Source organism: Rattus norvegicus, chromosome 6 (assembly GCF_021556685.1).
Source record: "Rattus norvegicus strain SHRSP/BbbUtx chromosome 6, alternate assembly SHRSP_T2T, whole genome shotgun sequence".
Lineage (NCBI taxonomy): Eukaryota > Metazoa > Chordata > Mammalia > Rodentia > Muridae > Rattus > Rattus norvegicus.
Window position 1 is genome coordinate 108,069,271 of NC_141539.1, and position 22,881 is coordinate 108,092,151.

General features: G+C 43.3%; 2 protein-coding genes across 6 annotated transcripts in view; both read left to right on the forward strand.

The window, feature by feature from the left end:
• The window catches only part of LOC148005380 (uncharacterized), a 168,564-nt gene that overhangs the window by 144,850 nt on the left and 833 nt on the right, over window positions 1–22,881 (forward strand). Inside the window, exon 5 of one of the 4 annotated variants that reach the window (XM_087555119.1) lies at window positions 10,099–10,135. The exons of 2 other annotated variants lie outside the window; for them this stretch is intronic. In XM_087555119.1, the coding sequence (XP_087411245.1) occupies window positions 10,099–10,135 (37 nt within the window). Of the gene's footprint in view, window positions 1–10,021; window positions 10,136–22,881 lie in introns of those variants that run through there. One more of the 4 variants, XM_087555121.1, reaches the window with a different exon arrangement.
• The window catches only part of Sipa1l1 (signal-induced proliferation-associated 1 like 1), a 279,472-nt gene that overhangs the window by 144,783 nt on the left and 111,808 nt on the right, over window positions 1–22,881 (forward strand). Inside the window, 1 exon segment of one of the 2 annotated variants that reach the window (NM_139330.2) lies at window positions 22,250–22,672. The gene's annotated coding sequence lies outside the window, so the exon portion shown is untranslated. 2 annotated transcript variants of the gene reach the window in all.

The window sequence follows — 22,881 nt, forward strand, 5'->3', positions numbered from 1 at the left end:
GGCTCCCACAAGGTTAGGAGGAGGATCTTATTGCCCACTCCCACAGTGACAAAGTTCATCCAGAAAGGCCACACCTACTCCAGCAGGGCCATACCTACTTTCTAACTATGCCTCTCCCTTGGCCAAGGTTATTTAGTCCATTGCAGGTCCCCAGTTTTTTTCTGAGTTTCCTTACATAGAAATGTGGGTACTTCAGTTATGTTAAACCTGGTAATGTGGCTTTTGACTGTCCTGTGTGCTGGCAGAAGGTCTGCAGTGTCTCCCCTGACACTGTCATAGAAGGCCTTGCATCAGTGGATCTGTGGGTTCAGTCACTGATGGGGTCCTTTCCCTGCCATTGCTTCTCTTTGAAATCTCCCCTTTCCCGGTACCAAGTCTTTTTCCTTGGGAGGTTCTCATTTCTCATATGCTCACTTTTCTTTCCTCTACTGCTCCCTTCTTGTGGAAAAACCCAGGGCCTTGTGCTTGCTAGGCAAGTGCTCTACCACTGAGCTAAATCCCCAACCCCTCCTTCTCTTATCCTTCCTAGCTCAGAGCTCTTTGTTAGTTCTTCCAACAGCTATCCCAGGCTTCTGGACCTCTCTGGATCATTTAGGTGTTTTACTCATTGTAATCATCTCTGTCCAGATTCACTGGACAGAGATAAGTCAGCCACTGACACTTGTTAGTTATAGTCACAAATTTACCAATCGAGAGGTTTCTGTGCAGTGACTCAACAAAGGTTACCAAACACATTGTACTAATCTCCTAGTTTAAATGGACCATCTGTTGAGGCATGAGTGATTGTCCTTTTCTGTGAAAACCAGTGCACCCAGTTAAATGGCAGCCCAGAGTGGCCAAGTGGCTGACTAGCTTGTGCTCTCAGATGACCTCTCTCCCCAGGAGTTTACTTGTGTCCTTTGAGCTAAGTGGTGAAAATGTTTTGTGTTTTGATTATGGGTGCTGAGGGTTATGCTTGCTGGAGACTATTAGATAAAATGGGAAGTGAGACTGGAAATAGGACGAAAAAGAGGCCACTTGTGCCGTCAAGCTGGTAAGCCTGATTTATGCACCTGCTGGTGGTGTGCTCTGGAAGATCTGTGCTCAAGGTCTAAGCCACAGAGCCTCAGGTGACTTGCACAGCATCCGACATGTGCACTTTATTTTGCATTCAGACTTTCTAGTGAATTCTGCAGAGTCAGCAGGCATAGTCTTCAATGTATAGGCACTATACATTTCTCTATAAGACAGGAGTCAGTGCCTTTAAGTAATTTGGCCTATGAAAAGTTGCCAGGTCTGTTTTGTGCCCTCTTCCTTCCACTCCTGAGGGGTGTCACCCTAGTTCCACAACATTAAATACTGCCTCTCTCTGACTCCCAGTCCTGTGTCTCTGCTCAGCCTTTGTTCAGACTGGTACTTCATCTATCTTCCCGAGTGCCCCACTCCCATGGATAGCGGGCTCAGTTACCTCCTGGGGAGAGATCTTGTCTGGGGTGAAGGTCTCCTCCTGGTACCTAGGAACCCTGCTGTGTAGAAAGGCTACCGATTGTTGCAGTCAGTGTTCTAGCTGTCTCTCTCTCACTCAGAATGGAAGACTCTCACTTCATTGCTCCAGCTGAGTGCTGTGGAGTTGCTCTTGATTTGATTCAGCTTTAAACCGTAGCTGATCAGCAGCATGTCTTAAAGGTTCCACCGCTAATACCCAGACCTGTTCACTTCCTTCTGCTGGGACACATGTTGAGCAGGGCTTGGAACCCAACCACCCCTTTATGATGAAACCTCTGCATAGAGCTAAGGTCTTGTCTTGCTTTCTTGCCTGGGTGGCCTTAATGTCCTGGGCTCAAAGGATCCATCTGCTTCAACTTCCTGAAGAACTGGGACTGTGTGCCTGTTCCAGTTCTCTGTTTTTCCTTTTCCTTTTTCTTAATGGTACTCAGCATCAAACCCAAGGCATGCGTGCTAAGCAACTGCTCTGCCATTGAGCTACATCTCCAGGCACGCTGCTTTTAAAGTTTAACCCCATTTTCAAAGTCTCCAGGTTTCTCGTAGTCAGATACCCATCTGTTTCTTATCTTATGTCATAGTCCCCCTCTTTTTCCAGCCACAATAGCTTACTTTACCTCAGACATAATGTCTGCTCATGTGTTGGGGTTTCTGCTCATTTTCTAGTCAGCCCAGAATGCCTCCTTTTATAGCCAGCTCTGAGAGGCCTTTTCTCATTGAGTATGAGTGTGGGCAGGTTCACCTGTTTCCCTTAAAAGAGCCAGAGCTTGGCAGCAACTGTCTGCTGCTGTCCCTTACCACATTATTTTTTGAGACAGGGTTTCCCACTGGCTTTGGAATGTACAGTAGCCAGTGAGTCCCTAGATTCTGACAGCCTTTTCTCCCTCAGCACTGTGGTCATTGCTTGTGGCTTTTTACCAAGGTGCTAGGGGTCAGCTCTGCTGGCTGTGGAGTTATCCACTGTCCTGGAGCATCCTGGCATCCTCCCAGTAGATGCCAGTAACACACTCCTGCTCTCAGTCCTGTGACCATGGATGTTCCCGAATACTGCCAAGACTGAAGGCAACCGCAGGTAAAACCCACTCTTCTAGATATTGAAATGTTTTCTTTAGTTTAGAAATGAAGTCAAAATCCTTTTTGTTTTCCATTTTATTTTTATAAGTGGAATATAACATTTTAAAGCTATTCTAAAGATTGTTCAACTTACACCATTACTAAGTATAAGTCTTATTTCCACCTTACATGTTTCTGTAATTCCATATTAAGCTTTGCGTTAGGAACCTTAAAATATCCTGAGGGATTTGCTCGTCCAGTGCTCGTTCATCTGCTCCCATCACCGTGGAGCTAAGCACTGTGAAAGGCATCTTAGGTTAAAAGCAGTAGTGACTGAACTGGAAAACATTTTTCTTCATGTTCTTTTTTCCTCTGTTCTGTTCCTCCCTAAACCTTTGTCAATGAAATGGGATATTGCTTTTAATGTGGGGCTCATGGTAGGGAGGGCCCGCTTTCTGAAATATGCTCCCCTGGAAAATTAGCAGCAAGTGTAGTTTGGACAGACAGATGAGTGAACTGTGGGCTAAGGGAAGATGTAGAAGATGCTTGTGGAAGGGATCATGCATCTCCTAGAGCATCACTCAGAGAGCAGGCAACAGAATGCATGTATGCTGGCTCTTCATGTGGCACTGTTTGATTCTTTGAATAAGCCGGGTGCTAGGGACAGAGGCTAGACCAGGATTCTCCCCTTGAGCTGCACCCTTAGCCTCACCCACATGCTTCTGGGAGACATGAAAGCAAGCACATGGAGAGCTCTGAGATATCAGAGTTAGAAAAGGGCCTCAGCGGGGCCTGAGGGCTTACTGGTACAGGGCTTGCACAGAGCACAGGCAAGGCTGCGGTCCACTGCCAGCATGCCAGGTTCAGCACCAGTGGCACCCCAGGGAAACGCTGGCTCTGCTGACCTACCATGAGGTGGTTGGAGCCACACAGGCAAACACCCCTGTGGGTGATTGGCTAGTGAAAATGTAGGTTTTAAATCTCAATATTCTAGTCTTGGCTAATTTTGAAGCATTTTAAATGCATACAAACTAGCAGTAGCTGTCAGTGTGTTTCCATTTTCTGCTTAAGTTCAGTGATAACTTTTTACAGAGGAGGGGGGCATGAACAGTGTCCCAGGCATTTGTTGTGGTGCACACTGCTTAAAGAAATTACCCCACCCCCTCCACTCCACAGTGGCGCTGGATTCTTCCAGGAAAAAAAAAATAATGAAAAACCAGAATTTGTATTAAGATTGTAGTAAAAAAAACATGAATTCATGATTTTTATCATGTGTGTTAGTAATAAGCTTTTAGAGATGACAATATGAGACACTGTGCCCTTTTATTATCTGATATATAAGCATAGAACAGTGAGAACCTTTAAAACTAGTATCCAGTTCTTAATTCATCATTGGAGTATTCTGGGCTGGATTCATCATTATAAACAGGATAAAAACTTTTCTGTTTTTGCTTCCTAACCAAATGTTAATTTCAAATTTTCCAAAAACATGTTTCTAATGACTGAAAAATGAGGCGCCTTCTTCTTCCTAGAGTACGAGTGCTCCCATGAGAGTGAGCTTACATGGTTGTGGGAGGGTTGACTTCACTCTTCTGAACCACGCTGTCCTTCTCCTTAGGTAACTATTGAAATACAGGCAGAGACCTTTTTATTAATATACAAGCTTATGCGTCTTATAAACATTTTTTGTACATTTTAGTGGCATTACTATAGGAATTAGATTTTGTGGTACACCTTTACCATTGATTTTTATCACTTATATACCCATCTGTTATGTTTTACTTATTAATTATTTAAACATGCTCTTTGATCAAAATATTAGTTACAAGCAACTATTCATGAGTGAAAACTAGTTATGTGTTTGGGTGCATTTGTCCTATCAGTTAGGAATGCAGTGACAAGCCAGGCTAGCACCTTGAGCAAATACTGTTTGCCTTCTCAGAATCAATACTCTCAGGTTGACACATGCATCTGGTAATACTTCTGGGGACCTGGTAGCTCTCTCTGTGTTTAATTCCACTGGTATCTTTTGTCAAGCTGGTCTGTTGTTCTTCTATCTATCCTGAACTCCAAGAGAAAGAAGGGGAAAGCAAGCCCTGACCATGCCTGTCCTTTCCACAAGGGAGCTTTGGTGAGCCAAGAAGGGGGTGATGCGGACTTCTGCTCAGTTTCCATTCATCAGACCAGGAGTGGTTTAGAGACCGATTTGTTCTCTGGGGCTAGGTTAGTGTTCCACACATTTGCCAGAACAAGTGAGTAATCTGTGGTGAAGAGCTGAGAGAGGGCCAGGCTCAGGTAGAGGGCAGTGTGCCTTACCTCAGGGCCTGAGGACATTGTGTTCAGATGTGTTTAGAAGTCCTGGACCTTTGAATTCTCTTGATTCTTGATTTCCTAGAATAAATTATGGAGCATGTTCTTGAGACTCTTCTTTTAGACACCTTTCTCTAGCCAGACTGCCATTTTCTAGGGGACTCAGATATTAGGGTAACATATACTCTGCTTTAGAGTCTCCCTTATTGTTAATTATATCATGGGGGAACACGGAGAACTTGGTCTTGCTTAATTTTAAACTAAAACATACTTGGTAAATTTTTTTAATTTGATTTGGTTTTTGTTTATTTTGGTGTTTGGTTGGTTTTTTGGTTGGTGTTTTCAAGACAGGGTTTCTCTTGGGTGTCTTGGTCCTGGAATTCACTTTGTAGGCCAGGCTGGCCTCAAACTCATACATATCCAACTGCCTCTGCTTCTTGAGTACTGGGATTAAAGGCACAGGCTGCAACTGCCCTGCTTAAATTTGTAGTTCTTAAAAGAATTTTTTTTTGTCAGTATGTTGATATTTTATTTGTTCTTACTGGCAATAAAACTCCAGGAAGATGATTTGTTTCAACTCGTATCAGCACAGAGCAGCACAGGTGAACTGGCCGTGATCTAACTCACCGGTGAGTCTGCAGTGAGCTCACAGGTAACTGTTTCTGTACTGACAACTTTGAAGCTTACACTGTCCTGCAGGACCACATCGTTTCAGGAGCTGCTTTGGTGCCCGGTTGTTCTTAACCTTTTGCAGGCATGTGTGGTGTTAACTTCCTTTTATGCTCAAAGGGATGTGTTGTTGTTGTTGTTCTTTTTAACTTATTGTTGCTCTCTTTCTAAACTGTAACATCATACAAGGGGGGACATTTTACATCCTCCTTCAGTTTTGAACCCCTTTGGGGAGAATAGAAACATACAATATTTATTAAATTATGGTAGCGTAACTAGTGTTAGGTACCTTTTTCTTTTATGTATAGAGTATATTCTGAATTCACATGTTACTTGACACCAGATGCCATGTTTAAAGGACAGAACTTGAGAACTAGTACTACTGCTTCCTGTCTTTTTGTTTTAATATAATTTTATTAAATATTTAATTTTTAGTTTTTTGACTTTTATATCTTGAAAGCAGTGTGTTGCATTTTGAGTTTTTGTTTGTTTTATTATAAACTGAGTTCTGTTAATAACATTTTTCTGTCTTTATTTCAGACTAGCCTTGACCTCAGTACATAGCTGAGGCTGTAATTGAACACAGCAGTTCTTACTCTGGCCTCCTGAGGTTCGGGACTCTGGTGTCTTCTACCTTATTGTCTTAGCCATGAATCTCCTTTCTTGTCTGTCTTGCTGTGACAGGGATTTCAGACATTGTTGCCACTTTGTACTCTGTTCTGTCAGATGCAGTGCCCTGTGCTCTGACTCACCGTCCTCTACTGTCATTCATGATGAAGCCATTCATGGCTTTTATCAGTCTCAGGCACTTGTCTTGGCATCCTTACTCAGTTGGTTCCTAAGTGTTTCTAGTTAACTCCTGGTCGAGGGCCTGCTCTTCTCCCCATTGTAGCTCACGCAGGGCCAAGCTCTGATTCTGTGCATGTTAGGCAAGTATTCTAACAATGAAGATGTATCCCCAGACTCTGGTGCCAGAGGTGGGTGGCGTCCTCAACTGTTCTCCCCCTTAATTTTTGAGACAGGGTCTCTCAGTGATCTGAGAGCTCAATGATTGGCCACACTGGACATCCAGTGAACTCCGGGTCTGCTTCCTTAGTGTTAGGGTTGCAGCTGTATATCACCGTACCTGGCCATTACTTGGATGCCAGGTGTCTAAATTCAGGTCATCTCGTTTGCTCAATAACCATTTCCCCACTGAGGCATCCCTAAGTATAAACTCTTCCTCATACTCACCGGCACACAGTAAACATACAGTAAATAGTAGCTCCTCTATATCAGTTCATCTCATCCTCCTCCCCACTAAGTGGTACAAATCAAACCCAGGACCTTATAACTACTACCCAGACACTTACCGCGATGCCACCTCCACCTCCAGCATGGAAGGTTGAGGTTTGTCTTAGTTATTTTTCATTGTTGTGAAGAAGCACCATGGTTATGGAAATTTTTACAAAAGAAAGCATTTAGTAGGGGCCTTCCTTACATTTTTGGAGGCTTAGTCTGTTATCAGAGTGGGGAGCATGACAACACACATCGTCCTGGAGTAGTGGCTGAGAGCTACCTCCTGATCCACAGGCAGCAGATAGAGAGAGACTGGGCCTGGCCTGGGCTCCCACCCCCATGGCATACTTTCTCTAAGAAGGCCACACCTCCAAATCCTTCTAATCCTTTTAAAGAGCTCCACTCCCTGGCAACCAAGCTTTAAACATATGAGCCTATGGGACCCATTCATATTCAGAGCATCACAGGGCTAGAGGTGTAGCTTAGAAGGAGAGTACTTACCTGTCATGCAGAAGTCTTTGCTCTGGTGTTAATAAATGTTAGTAAAGGGGTTATTATGGATGTTTTGTTCTCTCTTGAGCTTGTTGTCAGCTCTTACTTTTCAGCAGTCTCTTCCCTCTTTTTATTAGTTCTCTATTCATTTAAGACTCAAGAATCACTTGACTCTTAAGTAGGCAGAAGTTACTTTATAGGTATAATGAACACCTTCTCCTGCTCTGATCTTGGGGTAACGATTTGTCTTTTGCTCTCCGCCCCATGTTCTTTTTTTGTCTTGCCAGCAAGAGCACTTGAATTTAATTCACTCTATCACTTGATGGTGAGGAGGGTCAGTTCTTTTGTCCAAATGTTATTTTATTTTGAGTTTCTGTTTACAGGGTTCAGTTTGACATGGTATTTTTCATTTTTCTGTTCTTTTCCTTACTTTTTCCGAATCCTGTTGTCTTATATGATTAACTGTGAATGTTATTCTTGTTTGACTTCCATTTCTCTTGACCTTGGAGATCTCAATTCAGAGGATTTTTTTGGAACTATTTTCATGTGTAAGCTTCCTAAGTCTGGTTTTGGGAAGGGAGTTAATGTTTTACTGAAGAGTCTTTAGCTAATTTGGTAATCAAGCCAAACTCCACTGAGTTTCCAAAAAATTCTGCCCCAGGTGTAATCTACCCTTTCCACACGAAGTAATGCTGTTGAGTCCAGCTGCAGCTCACTCTTCCCCTTGGGTTAGTGAATGTGGCAGGCTCCCTAGAGTAGAGCCACTTCATTTGCTGTCCAGCAAATCCTTTATCATTGTAAAGCAGTGCTCATGTAAGGGAGGCTTTGCCCTTCCTTTACACTGGACATGTTCTCATAATTTTGTTACTGAGCTCTCACTGCATTTAATAAAAAGCACAGAGAATGAATGCATGTGATGTCCAGCACAGTTATAAAGCTTCTTTATAACAAAAATACTTGTAAAGGAGGAAACATTTTCCTTCTCAGAATCAACCTTCCGCTCCCTCCATCTCTTCTGTCTTCTTATCTTTTCACATACACTCTGTGTTCTCCTGCATAACCATGTTTATAGAGTAGAACGACGTTATTTTAAAAGTTAACAGTGTGTCTTAAAGTTTGTCCTGTTAACTACTAGCTATCTCATACTGTAATAAAAATGGGAGAAATGTCATTTTGAATGTATTATCTTAAAGAAAATTATTGAAATAACTCAAGGAAGAAATCAGCAGCAGGACTAATGTGATTGAAGTTAAAAGACCACCAAGTCTGAAGTTTGCCAGCAGTAGAACAATAGAAAAATGATTCCATAATTACTGTCATAACAATAAATTATTATAATATACCCTGTAATAAACAGAACAAAGACTATATAGTTTCTTTATGCTTTGTTTTGCATTTTGAGATGAGGTCTTCCTATGTAACCTAGGCTGTCCTCCTCCTGACCCTCCCCAGCATTGCAGTTACAGATTTGTGCCATTGGGTCTAGGTACAGTGCCTTCATGAATTAAGAAATAAGAGCTACTGTATATTACTGTATATTACTATATATTACTGAAGGCAAACTTCAACATTTAAAAGAACCCAGTGCTCCCCAAATTATTTTTTAAATGCATGCATTTAAAAAATAAAATGCTACAACCAAGAGAATTTTTCAAGAAACATGACCAGTGATTCTAAACTTAATTGCAGGTGCTGATGGGGTCAGTAGGATTTGTTATAATGTTGTCATATTTGAATTGCTATAGCAGTGACATGGAGTTGGGGGGAGTTGGAGAGGAGAGAAGGAGAGGCTGCCAGGCACAGAGGGACTTGTCCTTGATGTTGTGATTATTATCAGTAATTACAAAGTACTGCCGGCTACAAGAAGCAGTTGTAGGACAATGCGGCAAGTAAAATTGTGTTTGGGGTGAATTAAAGGCATGCATTTTGAAAAGAAACATTTAAACATATAGAGGAAAATGTGTCTAGCACTGGAAAATGGGAGAGTATTTTAAAAAATATATAGAAAGATCAGACTACAAATTTGACCTTTTCAGAAATTCAAATGAGTACGGGGATGCAGCTCTTATGGGTGGAGTACTTGCTTAGCATGGACTTGTATAAACCAGATGTGCTGGCTTATGCCTGTGGTCTCAGCATCCAGGAATTAGAGGCAGGAGGATCAGGTACTGAAGGCCAGTCTTGATTGCATAGTTGGTTTGAGAGTTTGAGGCCACCCTGGAATACTTAAAACCCCGACTCAAAAAAAAAAAAAATTTAAATGGGAAGTGAGAAGGTATACTTTAAACAATAATCAGACAAAGCTTAGACAGGGGAAAGTATGCATGCATACACACACACACACACACACACACACACACACACACACACACACACACCCCTACCTAATGCAAAATTCACATCTGTAGTACTAGATATATTCTAAATTATAGCAAAGAGGCAGTGACCTAGGAAATAAGTGGGCAAGACACAGTAGATTAAATTAAGAAACTTATTGATATTCTCCACCAGTGCCATACCAATGAGGCAACAACATGATATCCTGCATTTTCCTATTGGCATCAGTTCAGAGGTGGAGTTAGGAAACTTGGCATTGTGTGTACAGTGCTGCTTATATGGCACGTCTACTTGGAAGGTCAATTTGACTCTTTTGGTGGGGTTTGGGCACTGAACTTGGGACAGCACAGTTAGTAGGCCAAGACTCTGTTCTTTGATCTATGTCTTTGATCTCACCTAGATGTTCTCTGATGGTGTTCCAAAATGTTCCAAGTTCCCAAAGAAGGTGACGAAATAACTGTCCTTCTGTCTCTCTAGTGATACAGAAGAATGGGAACAGTCCAGATGTCACTCAGTAAGTTCCAATGGTGTTCCATACTCTCTATCAAACAATACTAACGTCTAGAAGCTGCTAGGAGGGTCTGTGTCTTCCTGTAGCAGTGCGGACGTGTCCTGGTTTCACATGGGAGAAGAGATGCACAGAGAGCGTTTGGGAGCAAAGCATTTCCTCCAGCACACCACACTGGATCACACCACACTGGATCACACCACACTGGATCACACCACACTGGATCACACCACACTGGATCACACCACACTGGATCACACCACACTGGATCACACCACACTGGCTACTGTCGGCATTCCTGGCTGATGTCTGTGTCTGCTGAGAGTGAGAAGTCCCCTCAGAGACGAGTCTCTGGAGAGTTGGAATTGTAGCTGTGACCTTTATTTCTTTCTCATCAACGACACATTTGACATTATATATCTTGACATTTTCTAAGTCTGGGTGACTTAATGTGGACATTTATATGTTTGCACATTTCGTAATTAAAACATTTTCTGTAAAGTCTAGAGTGGCACTATTCAACCATTCTCATTGGATAGGACGCACTGAGGGCCACCAATGCTGCTTCTATGTTAATTGGCATCTCTCTTCCCTGTTTGTCATTGTTACTGACAAAAGGTAAAAATACTCAAGGGCAAGTAAAAGGAAAAGAAGTAGGATGGTAGAATTATCAACAGTTTTGGTTGTAACTAATTTCATGGTGGCAAAGGTTTAGACTTGAGTGGGTTTAAAGATTGCAGAAAGCACCGACCCCTTTACTTCACAGGACTGGAGGTCTGAGTCCTTGGAAGGTCACACTCAATGTGGGATGGATCACAGATAAGGGCCAAGATCACTTCCCGGTGTAAACTTGGAGCCCCTTGCCGTGGAGGAATTCTACTGGGCTTGGCAAAGCTCATTTCCTGTTCTCTAGGGAGATATGGGCTGGGGATCCTGGCATTTGTGCATCTCCAAGCAGAGAGGAAGCCTTTTCATCTAAAGAAGCAGGGAGAGTTTACAAGTCAGTTACTGACCTGATAGTCATGGGAAGGCTGTAGGACTTGGAAGCTGACAAGAACACAGCAGGCTAGGTACATGAGACATGACTTATCTGCCACAAAGGGAGTGTGATGCTGCCATCCAACACCAGATGTTAGTCGCTGGCACTGGCCGTCAGACCTTTGCCACAGCTGCTGCTAGCTTCCATGGACAGGGTCAGATGCATGGCTTCTTGCCCTGTAGACACTTCAACTCAGAGTCTGTTCCTTTCTGTAGGAATGGCTGTGTTAAATGTCTACATGGCATTTTTAGCTTCAAACTGGGAAAACTGATTTTAGTTGAATAGGGAAATGCTCTGGATATGCAGAATCCAGAAACCAAGCAACACTAGAAGTCATTATTGTAATCTTAATGTCATTTTCCCCAAGCAAATAACTGAGTCCCCACCAATTCTCTTGCACTGAGTGGGTGGTTTGGTACCCTGTTCAAACAAACCCTGGTCCCACACAGAGGTTTATTCTGTTATCTTAAAACATCAAAAAGTAGCCTGTTGTTGTGGCATATGAAAAGAAGTCTTCATGTGAAAGTGGTTGATCAAAAAAACCAGAAGGAAAGTAAATGGATCAAATATAGATGCTGATGGTGACAGAAAATACTAAAAACAAGAATCATTTTTTAATTAGAAGAAATAGAACAAAGAAATATTCAAAATGAGCCCCAAAATCATTATGAAATATTATTTAAGATGGAAAATGAAATTGAAAAATATCTCTTGGATTTAAAATAAAACACACACACACACACACACACACACACACACACACACACACACACACACCACACACACACACAGGGTGGAAGGCCAGGGAAGAAAGACTGGAAACTCCTGGTATACTCAGGACATTTCTAGACAAGAGAAGGGAGACTGAGAAGGAAAGGAAGTTAATTTTCAAGACATAAAATGAAAGTTCACACACCTAGTACATATTTTTGCTGAAAGGCCCAAAGGATGTCTAAAATAAGGACTATTGGGTGACTCTCGTCGAGGCCACCCCAAGCTCAGAGTTCCAGGATAGGGCTTTGCTTACTACCTGCAGCTATAGACCCAGAAAGACAGCAAGCACTTGAATCCCAGCTGGATGGGCCAGACTGGAAACCTGAACAGGAACAAAGGAAAGAAGGAAAAGAAAGAAACAATCATTAAGTCTGGGAAGAATAACGTATAATCAAGGGAGCAAACATAGTTATAAAAATATAAATCCTGATAAATATGTACCTATTTAATGTAGCTATGAGTACACATATAAACAATTATATGTAGATATAAGCAACATACACAGAATATAAGTGGACAGGGAGATGATTAATGGAGGTTTGTTAGTTTCTTATTTCCTCAACTTCAGTATCTAAGCTTGATCACACACGTTACGGCATCCTGAACCTGTCACTTAGGAATATGAAATGCCGTGGGAAGCCGAGCCTGGGCTTAAGGTGTTTGTTTGCTCTAAACCTGGAGAAGATTAAAGCAGTGGTTTACTCTCCTCCTCATTTGCCCATGGTGCTAGGCCGTTAGAGTATGTATGCACTAAAGCTTCACAAGGCAGAAAATTCAAAACCAAGTAGTGTGGCGGTGGTAGGCCTTGGGCAGCAGCTCAGTCACTTCTAAGCTGTGAGGTTGGTTCCTAACCTGTTGCAGAGCATGCTTTTCTGCTGTAAGCGTCTGCTGCAGACTCAGCATCTGAAAACTAAGGCAGAGCACTGTACCAAGGTGCTTGCACAGTGGTGGACAGTGGACTAGAAAACCTGAAACTGTCGGGTGGGTCATGGATGACTGATGAAGACAAAGGGAATTTGGGGACAGGATCAAGGACAGGATCAGCAGACAGAGCTCCTAGGACCTGCCAAAGCAGGAACAATGTCCAGCAGGTGGCTTTAGAAGCTTTTTCTGCTATAGACAGCCACATGCTTCCAGGGCTCCCCGTGTGAGGAGACCTAGCTATTCTTCCCTCTTCTTTCCTGTGAAAGGCCCTACTAATCTCCTTTGCCCCAGGAGTGTGAGAATGCCTGCTTTAATTGTATCACCATTAACTGAGCACTGGCTTTCCTAAGAGGTGTTAAATGATGTCATGGTGATTTCTCTGTCTTTACTTATTATAGTCACAATCTCAGCAAAAATAGACAGGCCTTGAGTCTGTGTTCTGTTAAAGAAATTTTCTTGCTTCAGCACAGTCTCTTTTAAACTTGTTTTAACTGCTGTTTTTCAAGAACACTTCGACAAACAACAACAAAACAGCCCTTCAGTTTTCTTAGTAACAGATCTGATGCTAGAGGTAGTAACATTAAAGGTAATAATAACACACAATGAGGTTAGGGTTTCTGTCAAGTAGAAACTTTGGTTCTTAATGTAATGATCTTGATTTTTTTTTTCATTACAAAAATCATCATAAGTTTTTATTGTCCCTCACAAGGAATGTTTAAAAAAGCAACTTTCTGAAAGAGAATATATCCAAATGTTGTCTGCATAGGTGTAAGATATACAAAGGAGAAGGCACAGGCTATAGTAAGAGAAAAGGCAGCAGGAAGGGAGTTTTATAAGGTTGTGTCCCACAGCCATCACTGCCTAGATTCATAGTCTCATGATACCCGGTGCTTAAGTCACTTGCAACATCCCACCTCCAAGTTCAAAGTTCAGGGCTGGTGGGACCATGAGAGACTGGCTTCAGCCATGAGAATAGCCTTGTATTTGGGCAGTTCTGGTTTATCCCTAAGGTTGTTGTGTCCATCAAGAGGATGTAAATGTGGTGTTTCCGGGCACCTTAGAAACAGAGCCCATGAATAGGCATGTGATCAGACTTTCAGCTTCACTGCCGGACGTGATAACTTCTTGTTTGAGCCACTCCTGTGTGTGCTGAGACATCCTGTCTAAGCTGTGCTCCATCCCCAAGAGAGTGCTGCAGGATGAGATTTGACATTCCAATGAGCAGTCACTGTCTCTTTACCGTGGGACCATGGGGAGAAAAGGGGGTGAGCAAGAGCTAAAGGACTTCCGTTACCAGGTGTTATTTTTAAATACTTGATTGGTGATTGCTTATGTTTTACTTCACCCCCCCCCCCAATTATAAATTAAAGTTGAAATAAAGTGTAAGGGAAATCTCAGTCAGAAATCAAGAATTTTAAGTTTGAAGGAACAGATTAAAAACTAAAGATTTTATATAATGCGTATCTTTGTATATGCATATAATTAGTTTTAAAACTACAAGGTGTTTAATTTCTGTCTTATTTTGGGGGATAAGTGGTCAGGATATTGTATAGAGGGCTCCTTCTTGTTTTCAGAGCCAGGGTCTATATAAAAGTTGGACAGTGACAGGGAAGTTGTTGGATCAAGTCCTGTTCTCTGTCTTCAGAACAGCGGCTCTCCTTGCTGGTCGTCCTCCTTTTCTGAAGCTCTAAGTACACAGGTCTTGTCACTGGCGAGCAGGTCACTGTGCTTGGCCCTTTTCTGTTCTTCTTCTCCTAACTCACTCAGTGTTGAAAACACACAGACTGTCCTGAGTGGCTGTGACGAGGTTAGGACTAGAGTGTCTTAAAGAAGGACATAGTAGGCTGGTGCAGGGCTCAGTGGGAAGACTGCCAGCTCGCACACAGCTCCGGGTGTGTTCTGCAGCACTGCATAGACCCAGGTGTGTGACACACCACTGTAATCCCAGCTCTGGGGAGGTCAAAGACGGAGCATCTGGAACTCAAGCTTAGCTTCAGTTACATGGCCAGGTTAAGGCCAGCTTGGGTTACTTGAGACTCTGTCTTAATTTTTTTAAAAAATAAGAAACATATAATTGGTTGATTGAAAAAAAAAACTTAAAAGGTGGGGACAACAAAGATGTGACTTTTGTATTTGAGGATAAAAGGTCAAAATTATTTGCCAATCATTGATTCGAACTTCCCTCCCATTTCTGTGCTGATTAACCTCTCCCCCGTCACTGTCCATGTAACTGTTCCTGTGAACTTTTCAGGGGTGCATTGCTGAAGATGTTTTGTATTGGTAGGTGTTTCACTGGGAAGGATCAGCCGGTTTTAAGCAGGTCACTCGTGGTTTTTTAAAGGATTTATTCACATGTGCTTGTTTTCATGTTCTTTGATGGCGAGAGGACCAGGGAGAGATGAGCGGGTGCTAGTCTTCATTTACTGCTGACATGGACATTTGTGAAGCCGAGCTGAAACGGAAGCCCCTGTGTGGCTGTATGGTCATGACTCCTGAGTGCCAGGCTGTAACTGTGCTTTCTTGTATCAACCTAGTAATTGTCCACACTACTCCAGCCCATCCTCATTTTACCTGGGATCCTGTGGCCTTCATTTCTAACCCTTAGTTTTCAAGAATACTGTTCACCAGGGAGGAAGAGTTAAATGTAGTTAAATATGGGTTTCCAGAGCAGGGGAGGGGCCTACTGCAAGGAGCATGGCTTGGGGTTAGACTAGAGGCAGAGTGTCCCCACCTCGTCTGCACTGCACTGTTGACTTGAACAACGCAGTGGCATCGCCTTACATGGCTCCAGTGTTATTAGAAAAGTATGTTCTGGAAGGGTAACCTGGGCTGACAGCCCCAGTAAGCAGTGAGACTTGAGAATCTGGTTCATAGGTGGGCTCTGCCTGGCTCTTTAACCTTTATGGCTTTCTACTTTCTGGCCCTGGCCGCCTCATGTGGAGAATCACCAAGGTCATCTTCACAGAAATTGACAGTTTTGTGTTTGGAATGTTGCCTTAGTAATTCAAGCCCAGTCATCTGGTAGTTCTTAATGAAATGGCACCTTACCCATTTCCTGCAGCCCAGTGAAGGAAGCCATGTGGAAGGAGCCTCTGCTTAGCCCTGCCTTCCAGGCCCTCTTTAGACCAAGATCAATCTGGCAGCTGTTGAGGATGCTCTGAAGTGTCCCAGATTGACCACCGGTGCATCTTTAGAAGCTCCTGCCACTGTCTCTTATTTTCCTTCTGGATGTGTTTCTAGTAGATCCAGGCCTGGGGTAGACTTCAGAAGTGGTGTGGACTGTCAGGGAGGCCTCCTTCTGTGTTAGCTAACTGTCCATTCTGTAACTGCCAGCCCAGAAGTGCTGAGCATGCGCCACTGTGTAGAGAGCGCCTGTGTTACACACAGCCTGCTGCCTTGGGCTGCTGGTGTGGCATTTCCCTCCTGAACTGTTTCTCTTCATGGAGTCTGAGATCCTCGCCTCACTGGCGGCTTGTGAGGACTGAGGCAGATGACAGAGTCCCTCCGTATACAGCCTTTAGGCACAACTCGTGTGTAGGAATCCACACACAGTGCAGTGATGAACAGAGCAGACTGTCTGCAGTCTGGGTTTGAGGAGGTGCTAGTGACGGAGTGAGCTCCATCCTGTGCGACTTTCCTTTCAAAGTCCTCCTTAGGTGATGTTCCAGAGAGCACCAGAGGAACTGCTGCTGTTGATCCTTGGGGCGCTGATTTGGATTTGAGCTGTGCTTAGAACAAACTGTTCTTACTGCCACCCCTTGACTCTTGAAGCTAACTGTGGTGCACTTTTTCAAGTGCCTTTGTTAAATTGTCTTCGGAACATAAAATGTTCAAACAAAAAACACCACTATGCCCTTAACAAAGCCATTTTGAGGCTCCTTTCTTAAGCCGTCTGGTTTCTACACATCACTTTTCTCTTCCCTCAGCTAGGTAGCTGCAGGGATTTCAGGCTGGGATGCACCTCTCTGAGCAGGAGGAGGGTGGGTTCCAGCCAATAAGCTGGGAGCCTGCAGAAGCTTTCCTTCTGAGGCTGGTTCCTCTCAGAGTTCTTTTCGAATTCACTAAGTATATCCGTGGGTGATGGGGGAAAGCACTTCCTCAAGGTCACACCTCTCCTTTAACCGTACTGAAGTCTCCTTGCTGCCACCTGCACAGCCACTGCCTGGTCTTCAGGGCTGCTCTGCAGACAGCTGCTCTTTGAGGCTATAGGAACATCATTTAACTGAAAGTTCTAGAGGAGGAGGATGGTGACAAGGACAGATACATTAGGAAGGTAGATTCGACCCAAGGAAGGGGACACTGGCGGGGCCACCCGTGTTTGTTTTCCAGCTTTGTTTGATTTCCCAGGGTCATTGATGTTTTGGGAGGGGAAGACATGGAGATACTGGTTGTAAAGGGACTCCTACATCAAAATGAAATTTAAAGAAAACATTGGTCAGTGAGGAAAAGCTAGTCATCTCCATGCAGCCATGAGTCGGACACTATAAACATGCTTTTCTTAAGTAGCCAGGCTCTCTGAGTCCTCTCCAGTTCATTGTAATTAGAAGATTTAGCACAAGGACATCTCATGGAAGCACTTGATCTGTTCAGTTTTGACTTGTTCAATGATTTTTGAATGATAGAGGATTAACATGGGGCCATGTTTTATAATTATTAGTTGGAGGTCTGTTCATTGCCCTACATTCCCAAATTACGTTATGTGTTTTTAGCAACAAATTTATGTTTTTCTAATAAGTATTGTTCTGATTGTAGATGTAACACTTGCTCATTTTAGTAAATAAAAAAACAAAGCCTCAAGTTAGAATCTAACCAAAGATAAACATAAATCCTCTGGTAAGCTTGTGTGTGCGCACATTCTCTCTCTCTCTCTCTCTCTCTCTCTCTCTCTCTCTCTCTCTCTCTCTCTCTCTCTCTGTGTGTGTATGTGTGTGTGTGTGTGTGTGTGTGCACTCGCTCGTGTGCTCATTTGCCCAGGATTCTTCTGAAACATCAGCCTGCTTTATGCTTCAGTATGTTCTGCAGAACACACAATGTAATGATGAGTCTGTGATTAAATTAATTAGGAAGCCTCTTAGAACCAAATGTAGTGACATAATACTTATAATCCCAGTATATGGGAGGCAGAGGAAGAAGAATCATGAGTTCAAGTCCAGCTTCAGCCACAGAGTAAATTTTAAGACAAGTTGGGCTATATGAGACCCCAACCCCCCCCCCCCAAAAAAAAAACAAGGAAGAAAAATCTTCTGATTTAGATAGAGTTGGTGGTGACTTTTAAATTCTAAAAGTTTCAGCAAGGTTTGTGGATGATGATGTCCTAAGAGAGGTCATAGTATTCCTACCTTACTTGGTTCTAGAAATCTTTTGTGAATAACTAACTAGGTTTGAGCACAGTTGAGGGAACCTTGACAAGAATTTCCTGCTGAGCACCTACCCTGGTATCTAGGGCTGCCCCACACCATGTCGTTTCTCACTCTTCCCCAGATTGTACTGGGAGATCCCTGGGTCATATCTGAGCTTCACTGTTCAGTTGGTAGCACTGAGGAGTGTTGAAGTACATACTGGGATGCTGAAGGCACTTCCTTACCTCACTGGTCTGCTGCAGTTCCCTTACCCACCCACTGCACATTTTCTTGTGGAACCTCTAGGCTTACCTTCATGCCCTGGGCACAGAGAAAGTTTTATGCTGTTCTATTTATTTAGTTCCCTTGAGGTCTATACTGTCTCTCTTCACTATTTATTTCTCTGCTTGGTTGTATTTTATTTCTGTCATGGCCAGAAATTTAGAACTCATAGCAGAGAGGTAGTTAAAGTTAAATCCAGGGCAGCCAAATATCCCGTCTAGTACAGTATTGCTAGAGTTCTTGTCTTCGTACATACTGCCTACCCCAGCTTCTAGAACCCAGATGGCCCAGAGCCTCTTCCCACAGTAATGGTTTTAGTCTGTAGCACTGTGCTTTCCACCTCATCCTAAAACACACACTGGTCATCTTCATAGGAATATCCGGTCAGTGATAGTGTAGCAAGTGGGAGCAAAAGTAAATCAGGTTCACAAGGTTAGTTTTTGTTGTTGTTGTTGTTGTTTGTGCTTGTTTTGTTTTGAGACAGGGTTTCTCTGTGTAACCCTGACTGTCCTGGAACTCACTCTGTAGACCAGGCTGACCTTGAACTCAGAGAACCACCTGCATCTGCCTCTCAAGTGCTGGGATTAAAGGTGTGGGCCACCACTGCCTGGCAAGTTCCCTAGCTTCTAAATGATACTGAATGGACACCTGGGGAGATGTCTCAAGGGATAAGGTGCTTGGTGTATGAGTGTGAGGACTTGAGTTCTGATCCCCAGACCCCATGTAAATACCCAGTGAATATAGCAGCCCACTTACAATTCCAGCATGTAGAAAGGTAGAACCAGGATTTTAAGTTAGCAAAGTCAGTCATACGAGCAAGCTCTGGGTTCAGTTGAGAAACCCTACCTCAGAGACTTATGGGGGAGAACAGTTGAAGGCTCTCAGTGTCACCACCTAGCCTGCATAGGCACCTGTGCCTGTTCACCTGCACGTGTGTGTCCACCCACGTGTGATACGCATACACACCACACCAGATGCATTTTTTTTTTTTGCATGCACAGCAAAAAAAAAAAAAAAAAAAGATGATAGGGAATGGTGGGCAGAGAGAGAAGCAAGAGCAGGTAGCTGTCACTGAGGTCAAGGAAGAGAAGGACCAAAGTGAAGATGCCTCATAGAGCCAGAGCAACAAGGGCTGCTTTTAACTCCCATGTGAGCCACTTTTATTATTACTAGGGACTTGATATTCTGAATGGCTGACTTCTGTGGTTTAGTGGATCTTCCAAGATCCCTGAGGAACCAGTTCGTGCTGTGAATGACCTCACAGTTAGAATGGAAAGTCCTGGGAGGAGTCATGGCTTATGCATACCTTGTCCTGTACTGTATCATACTTTATCTTTTTACCATCTGTCCCCCGTCTACACCTGTGCTTCCCCTGAAGAAAAGATTTCTTTCCCCAAGGATTTCTCGTCCTTGCCTATGTTCATGTACTTAGGCAAGAACACGGGCTCGCTGGGAACTACTTAGAAGAGAATGGAGCACCTCTTCTGGAAGACGGTGTTATCAGCAGAGAGAGGTGACTGTATAGATTTTAGGCGATGAAGACTTTGCCCTGGTAGAACTGAGCTCTGGACTGACTGGTAGGATTAGGAGTCTAACTAAATGGATCCTTGTAGAAGTACACAGTATGGAGCACTGTGAAATTAAACATACAAGGAGGACATGCTTTATATGCCTGTTCTTCCCCCATATGCAGGCGCAGTGCTGTACCGCCATATCACTTCCCTGTCTAACTCCGTTCATTGCATCTGACCATATCCAACAATGTCTGGGCGGGTCTGGTGATGTTTGCTTCCGTTGTTAGTGATTGTCAGCATGTTTGCTATCTCAGCCCACTCATGGGGCACAGGTGCAGTGCTATTGATCTGTGTGGAGAGACAGCCTGAAGAGTTTAGCTGATAGCTTACTAAGCATCTTTATTTCTATATTGCTCATCAGTGGCCAAAACTTATATTGTAACTCAAAGGGAGTTGATACTGCAAATAAATAAATAAAGAAGGGAGGGGGCAAGGAAGGGTGAGGCAGGGGTGGAGGTCAGACCACTATAACTAAAGAGAATTTTGTTATTTAACTCAGTTCATCTTCAGCTTTGGGTTATCAAACTGTGTACTCTCTCCCCATGTGCTCATCTACATTTTTAAATAAAAAGAGCTATCATAATAAGAGTAATTGCTAAGAAATTTTCATATTAAAAATGTGTTAAAGCATGGTAAGAGGAGCTGGAGAGATGGCTCAATGGCTAAGAATACTTATTTTTACAGAAGAACTGGGTTTGGTTCTTAGCGCCCATGTGAAAGCTCTCTGACTCTTTCAAGGAGCCTGATGCTTCCTGGGACTCATGAAGTATATGCATATATGTATTACACACACACACATGCAGGCAAAATATTCATTTGCACAAGTAATGTTTAAAAAACAAGAAAGTGGGGCTGGAGAGATGGCTTGGTGGTTAAGAGCACTAGCTGCTCTTCCAGAGGTCCTGAGTTCAAATCCCAGCAACCACATGGTGGCTCAAAACCATCTGTAATGAGATCTGATACCCTCTTCTGGTGTGTCTGAAGACAGCTACAGTGTACTTATATATAATAAATAAATCTTAAAAAAAAAAAAAGAAAGTGAATAGATTTAGAAAAGAAACTATCAATGGTGGACATTGGACATTTGCAGGTTGGTTTTATTTACTGTGCCTCAGTTCTAGCTTTTACTTTATTCTCCTCGCCTGTCTTTAATAAGGTTTGCAAACAGAGTTTGGTAGCAATTGTCTGTAAGCATCTGGGGAAAACTGAGGCAGGAAGGGCCTGGAGTTGAAGGGTAGCCAAGACCACAGAGTAAGACCCTGCCTCAAAACAAAGGGTTGGGGAGGAGTTGATTGTGGTAAATCTTTCTAAGAGGAATTGGAATGTGGCAAAAATGAGCTTTAGTGTGATAAGACTGGCAGCTTAGAGGATGAATGTTGTAGAAATGGAATAGAAGATGGTTTATTTTGGTTTTCGTATGCCTGTAAGAATATTAAAAACATCTGACTTTTAAGAATTATTGTTTTTAGTATAATAATTCTTTATGCTAGTATATTACTTCCTTGAAAGCGACTTTATTGAATACTACTCTTGGTTGTTGTTTTAGCAGGGCAGGTGCTGCTGTTGGTCCAGTGGATTAGTTGCCCTTCCATTTTATAAGTAGTACTTGAACCACAGCTGTGCATGCTGGCCTTGCCTGGCGGCTCCTTGTAAGCAACAGTTAGCTCTGTGTTCTGTTAAAGGCTTGCAGTTGAAAGAGCAGCATATAAAGTTCAGGAATGTAAAGGAAATCATAACAGTCTGACTGTAGAAGTATCTAGAAGGCTCAAAAGCCAGATTGAATTAGATAGCAGTACAAAACCATTGTCCTTTTCACAAAGCACAGACAGAGGAGTACGAATGAGAACAATGGGCGTTTATCTGACCGGCTGACCAGACCTACCCTGCAAGAGCCTAGCAAGCATGGAGGCAGGGAGCATTTTTGAAACACCCCTAAATGTTCCAGCTTTAAATAGCAACGAGTCTCCTAAACTGATTCTGCGTGCTGCTGGAGAAATGAAAGCTGGCTGCCTTGGAGGCAGGAAGCCGACTAGCGAGATGCTTAATTACTGTGGAAGTAAGTGCTTGTTACCATTGAGTGCAGCATGCAGTGTGCGGTCCTCCTCGGTGTCAGAGCGTGATCTGTAGACAATGCCGCCCTGTCAGCGCGGTGCTGGTTCAGCAGCATCTTTCCAAACATGTATCTGGCAAGAATTTAAAGGCCACCTCTTGTGTGTTTGTGGAATGCTGGAGGAGGCTGCTCTGCCTCTCTCTTCAGGATGTACGCACCCATGCAGGATTCTGTGCTCAAGCTCTGTGCCTGCCGCCTCCTGCTTGACGAGCTTCTGAGGAAGTTCGTCTTACTGTCCGTCACCTGGGAAGGATGGTAACAGTCCTCTGTAATCTGGTAGAGGACATGGAGCCAGCTGCCTTGAGCGGTCTTTTGCTTCTGTCGTCGTCGTTGTCATCATCATAAATCAGCACTGATGGGGCGGAGGGGGCCGCTCTGCTTAAGGAAACGCAGGCATTTTGTGAATTAGTGAAAGGCTTCCAGCTCAGAGTAGATGGAAGTCGGGAGATCTTGGGAAGAGGTGGCTGTGAGTGCTGGGCTCCTGCAGTGCTCTTCTTGTGGGTAAGTAAGAAAGTGGGGTACGCTGGCTCCAGGAAACAGCACATTTCTATGTGCTGCGTGTGCTTGCACTTAACGACTATGACAAGCTTTTGTAGGGAAATAAGTATCGATTTGAAAAATGAAAGGTTTTCTTTTTTTCCTTTTTCTTTTTTTCGGAGCTGGGGACCAAACCCAGGGCCTTGCGTTTGCTAGGGAAGTGCTCTACTACT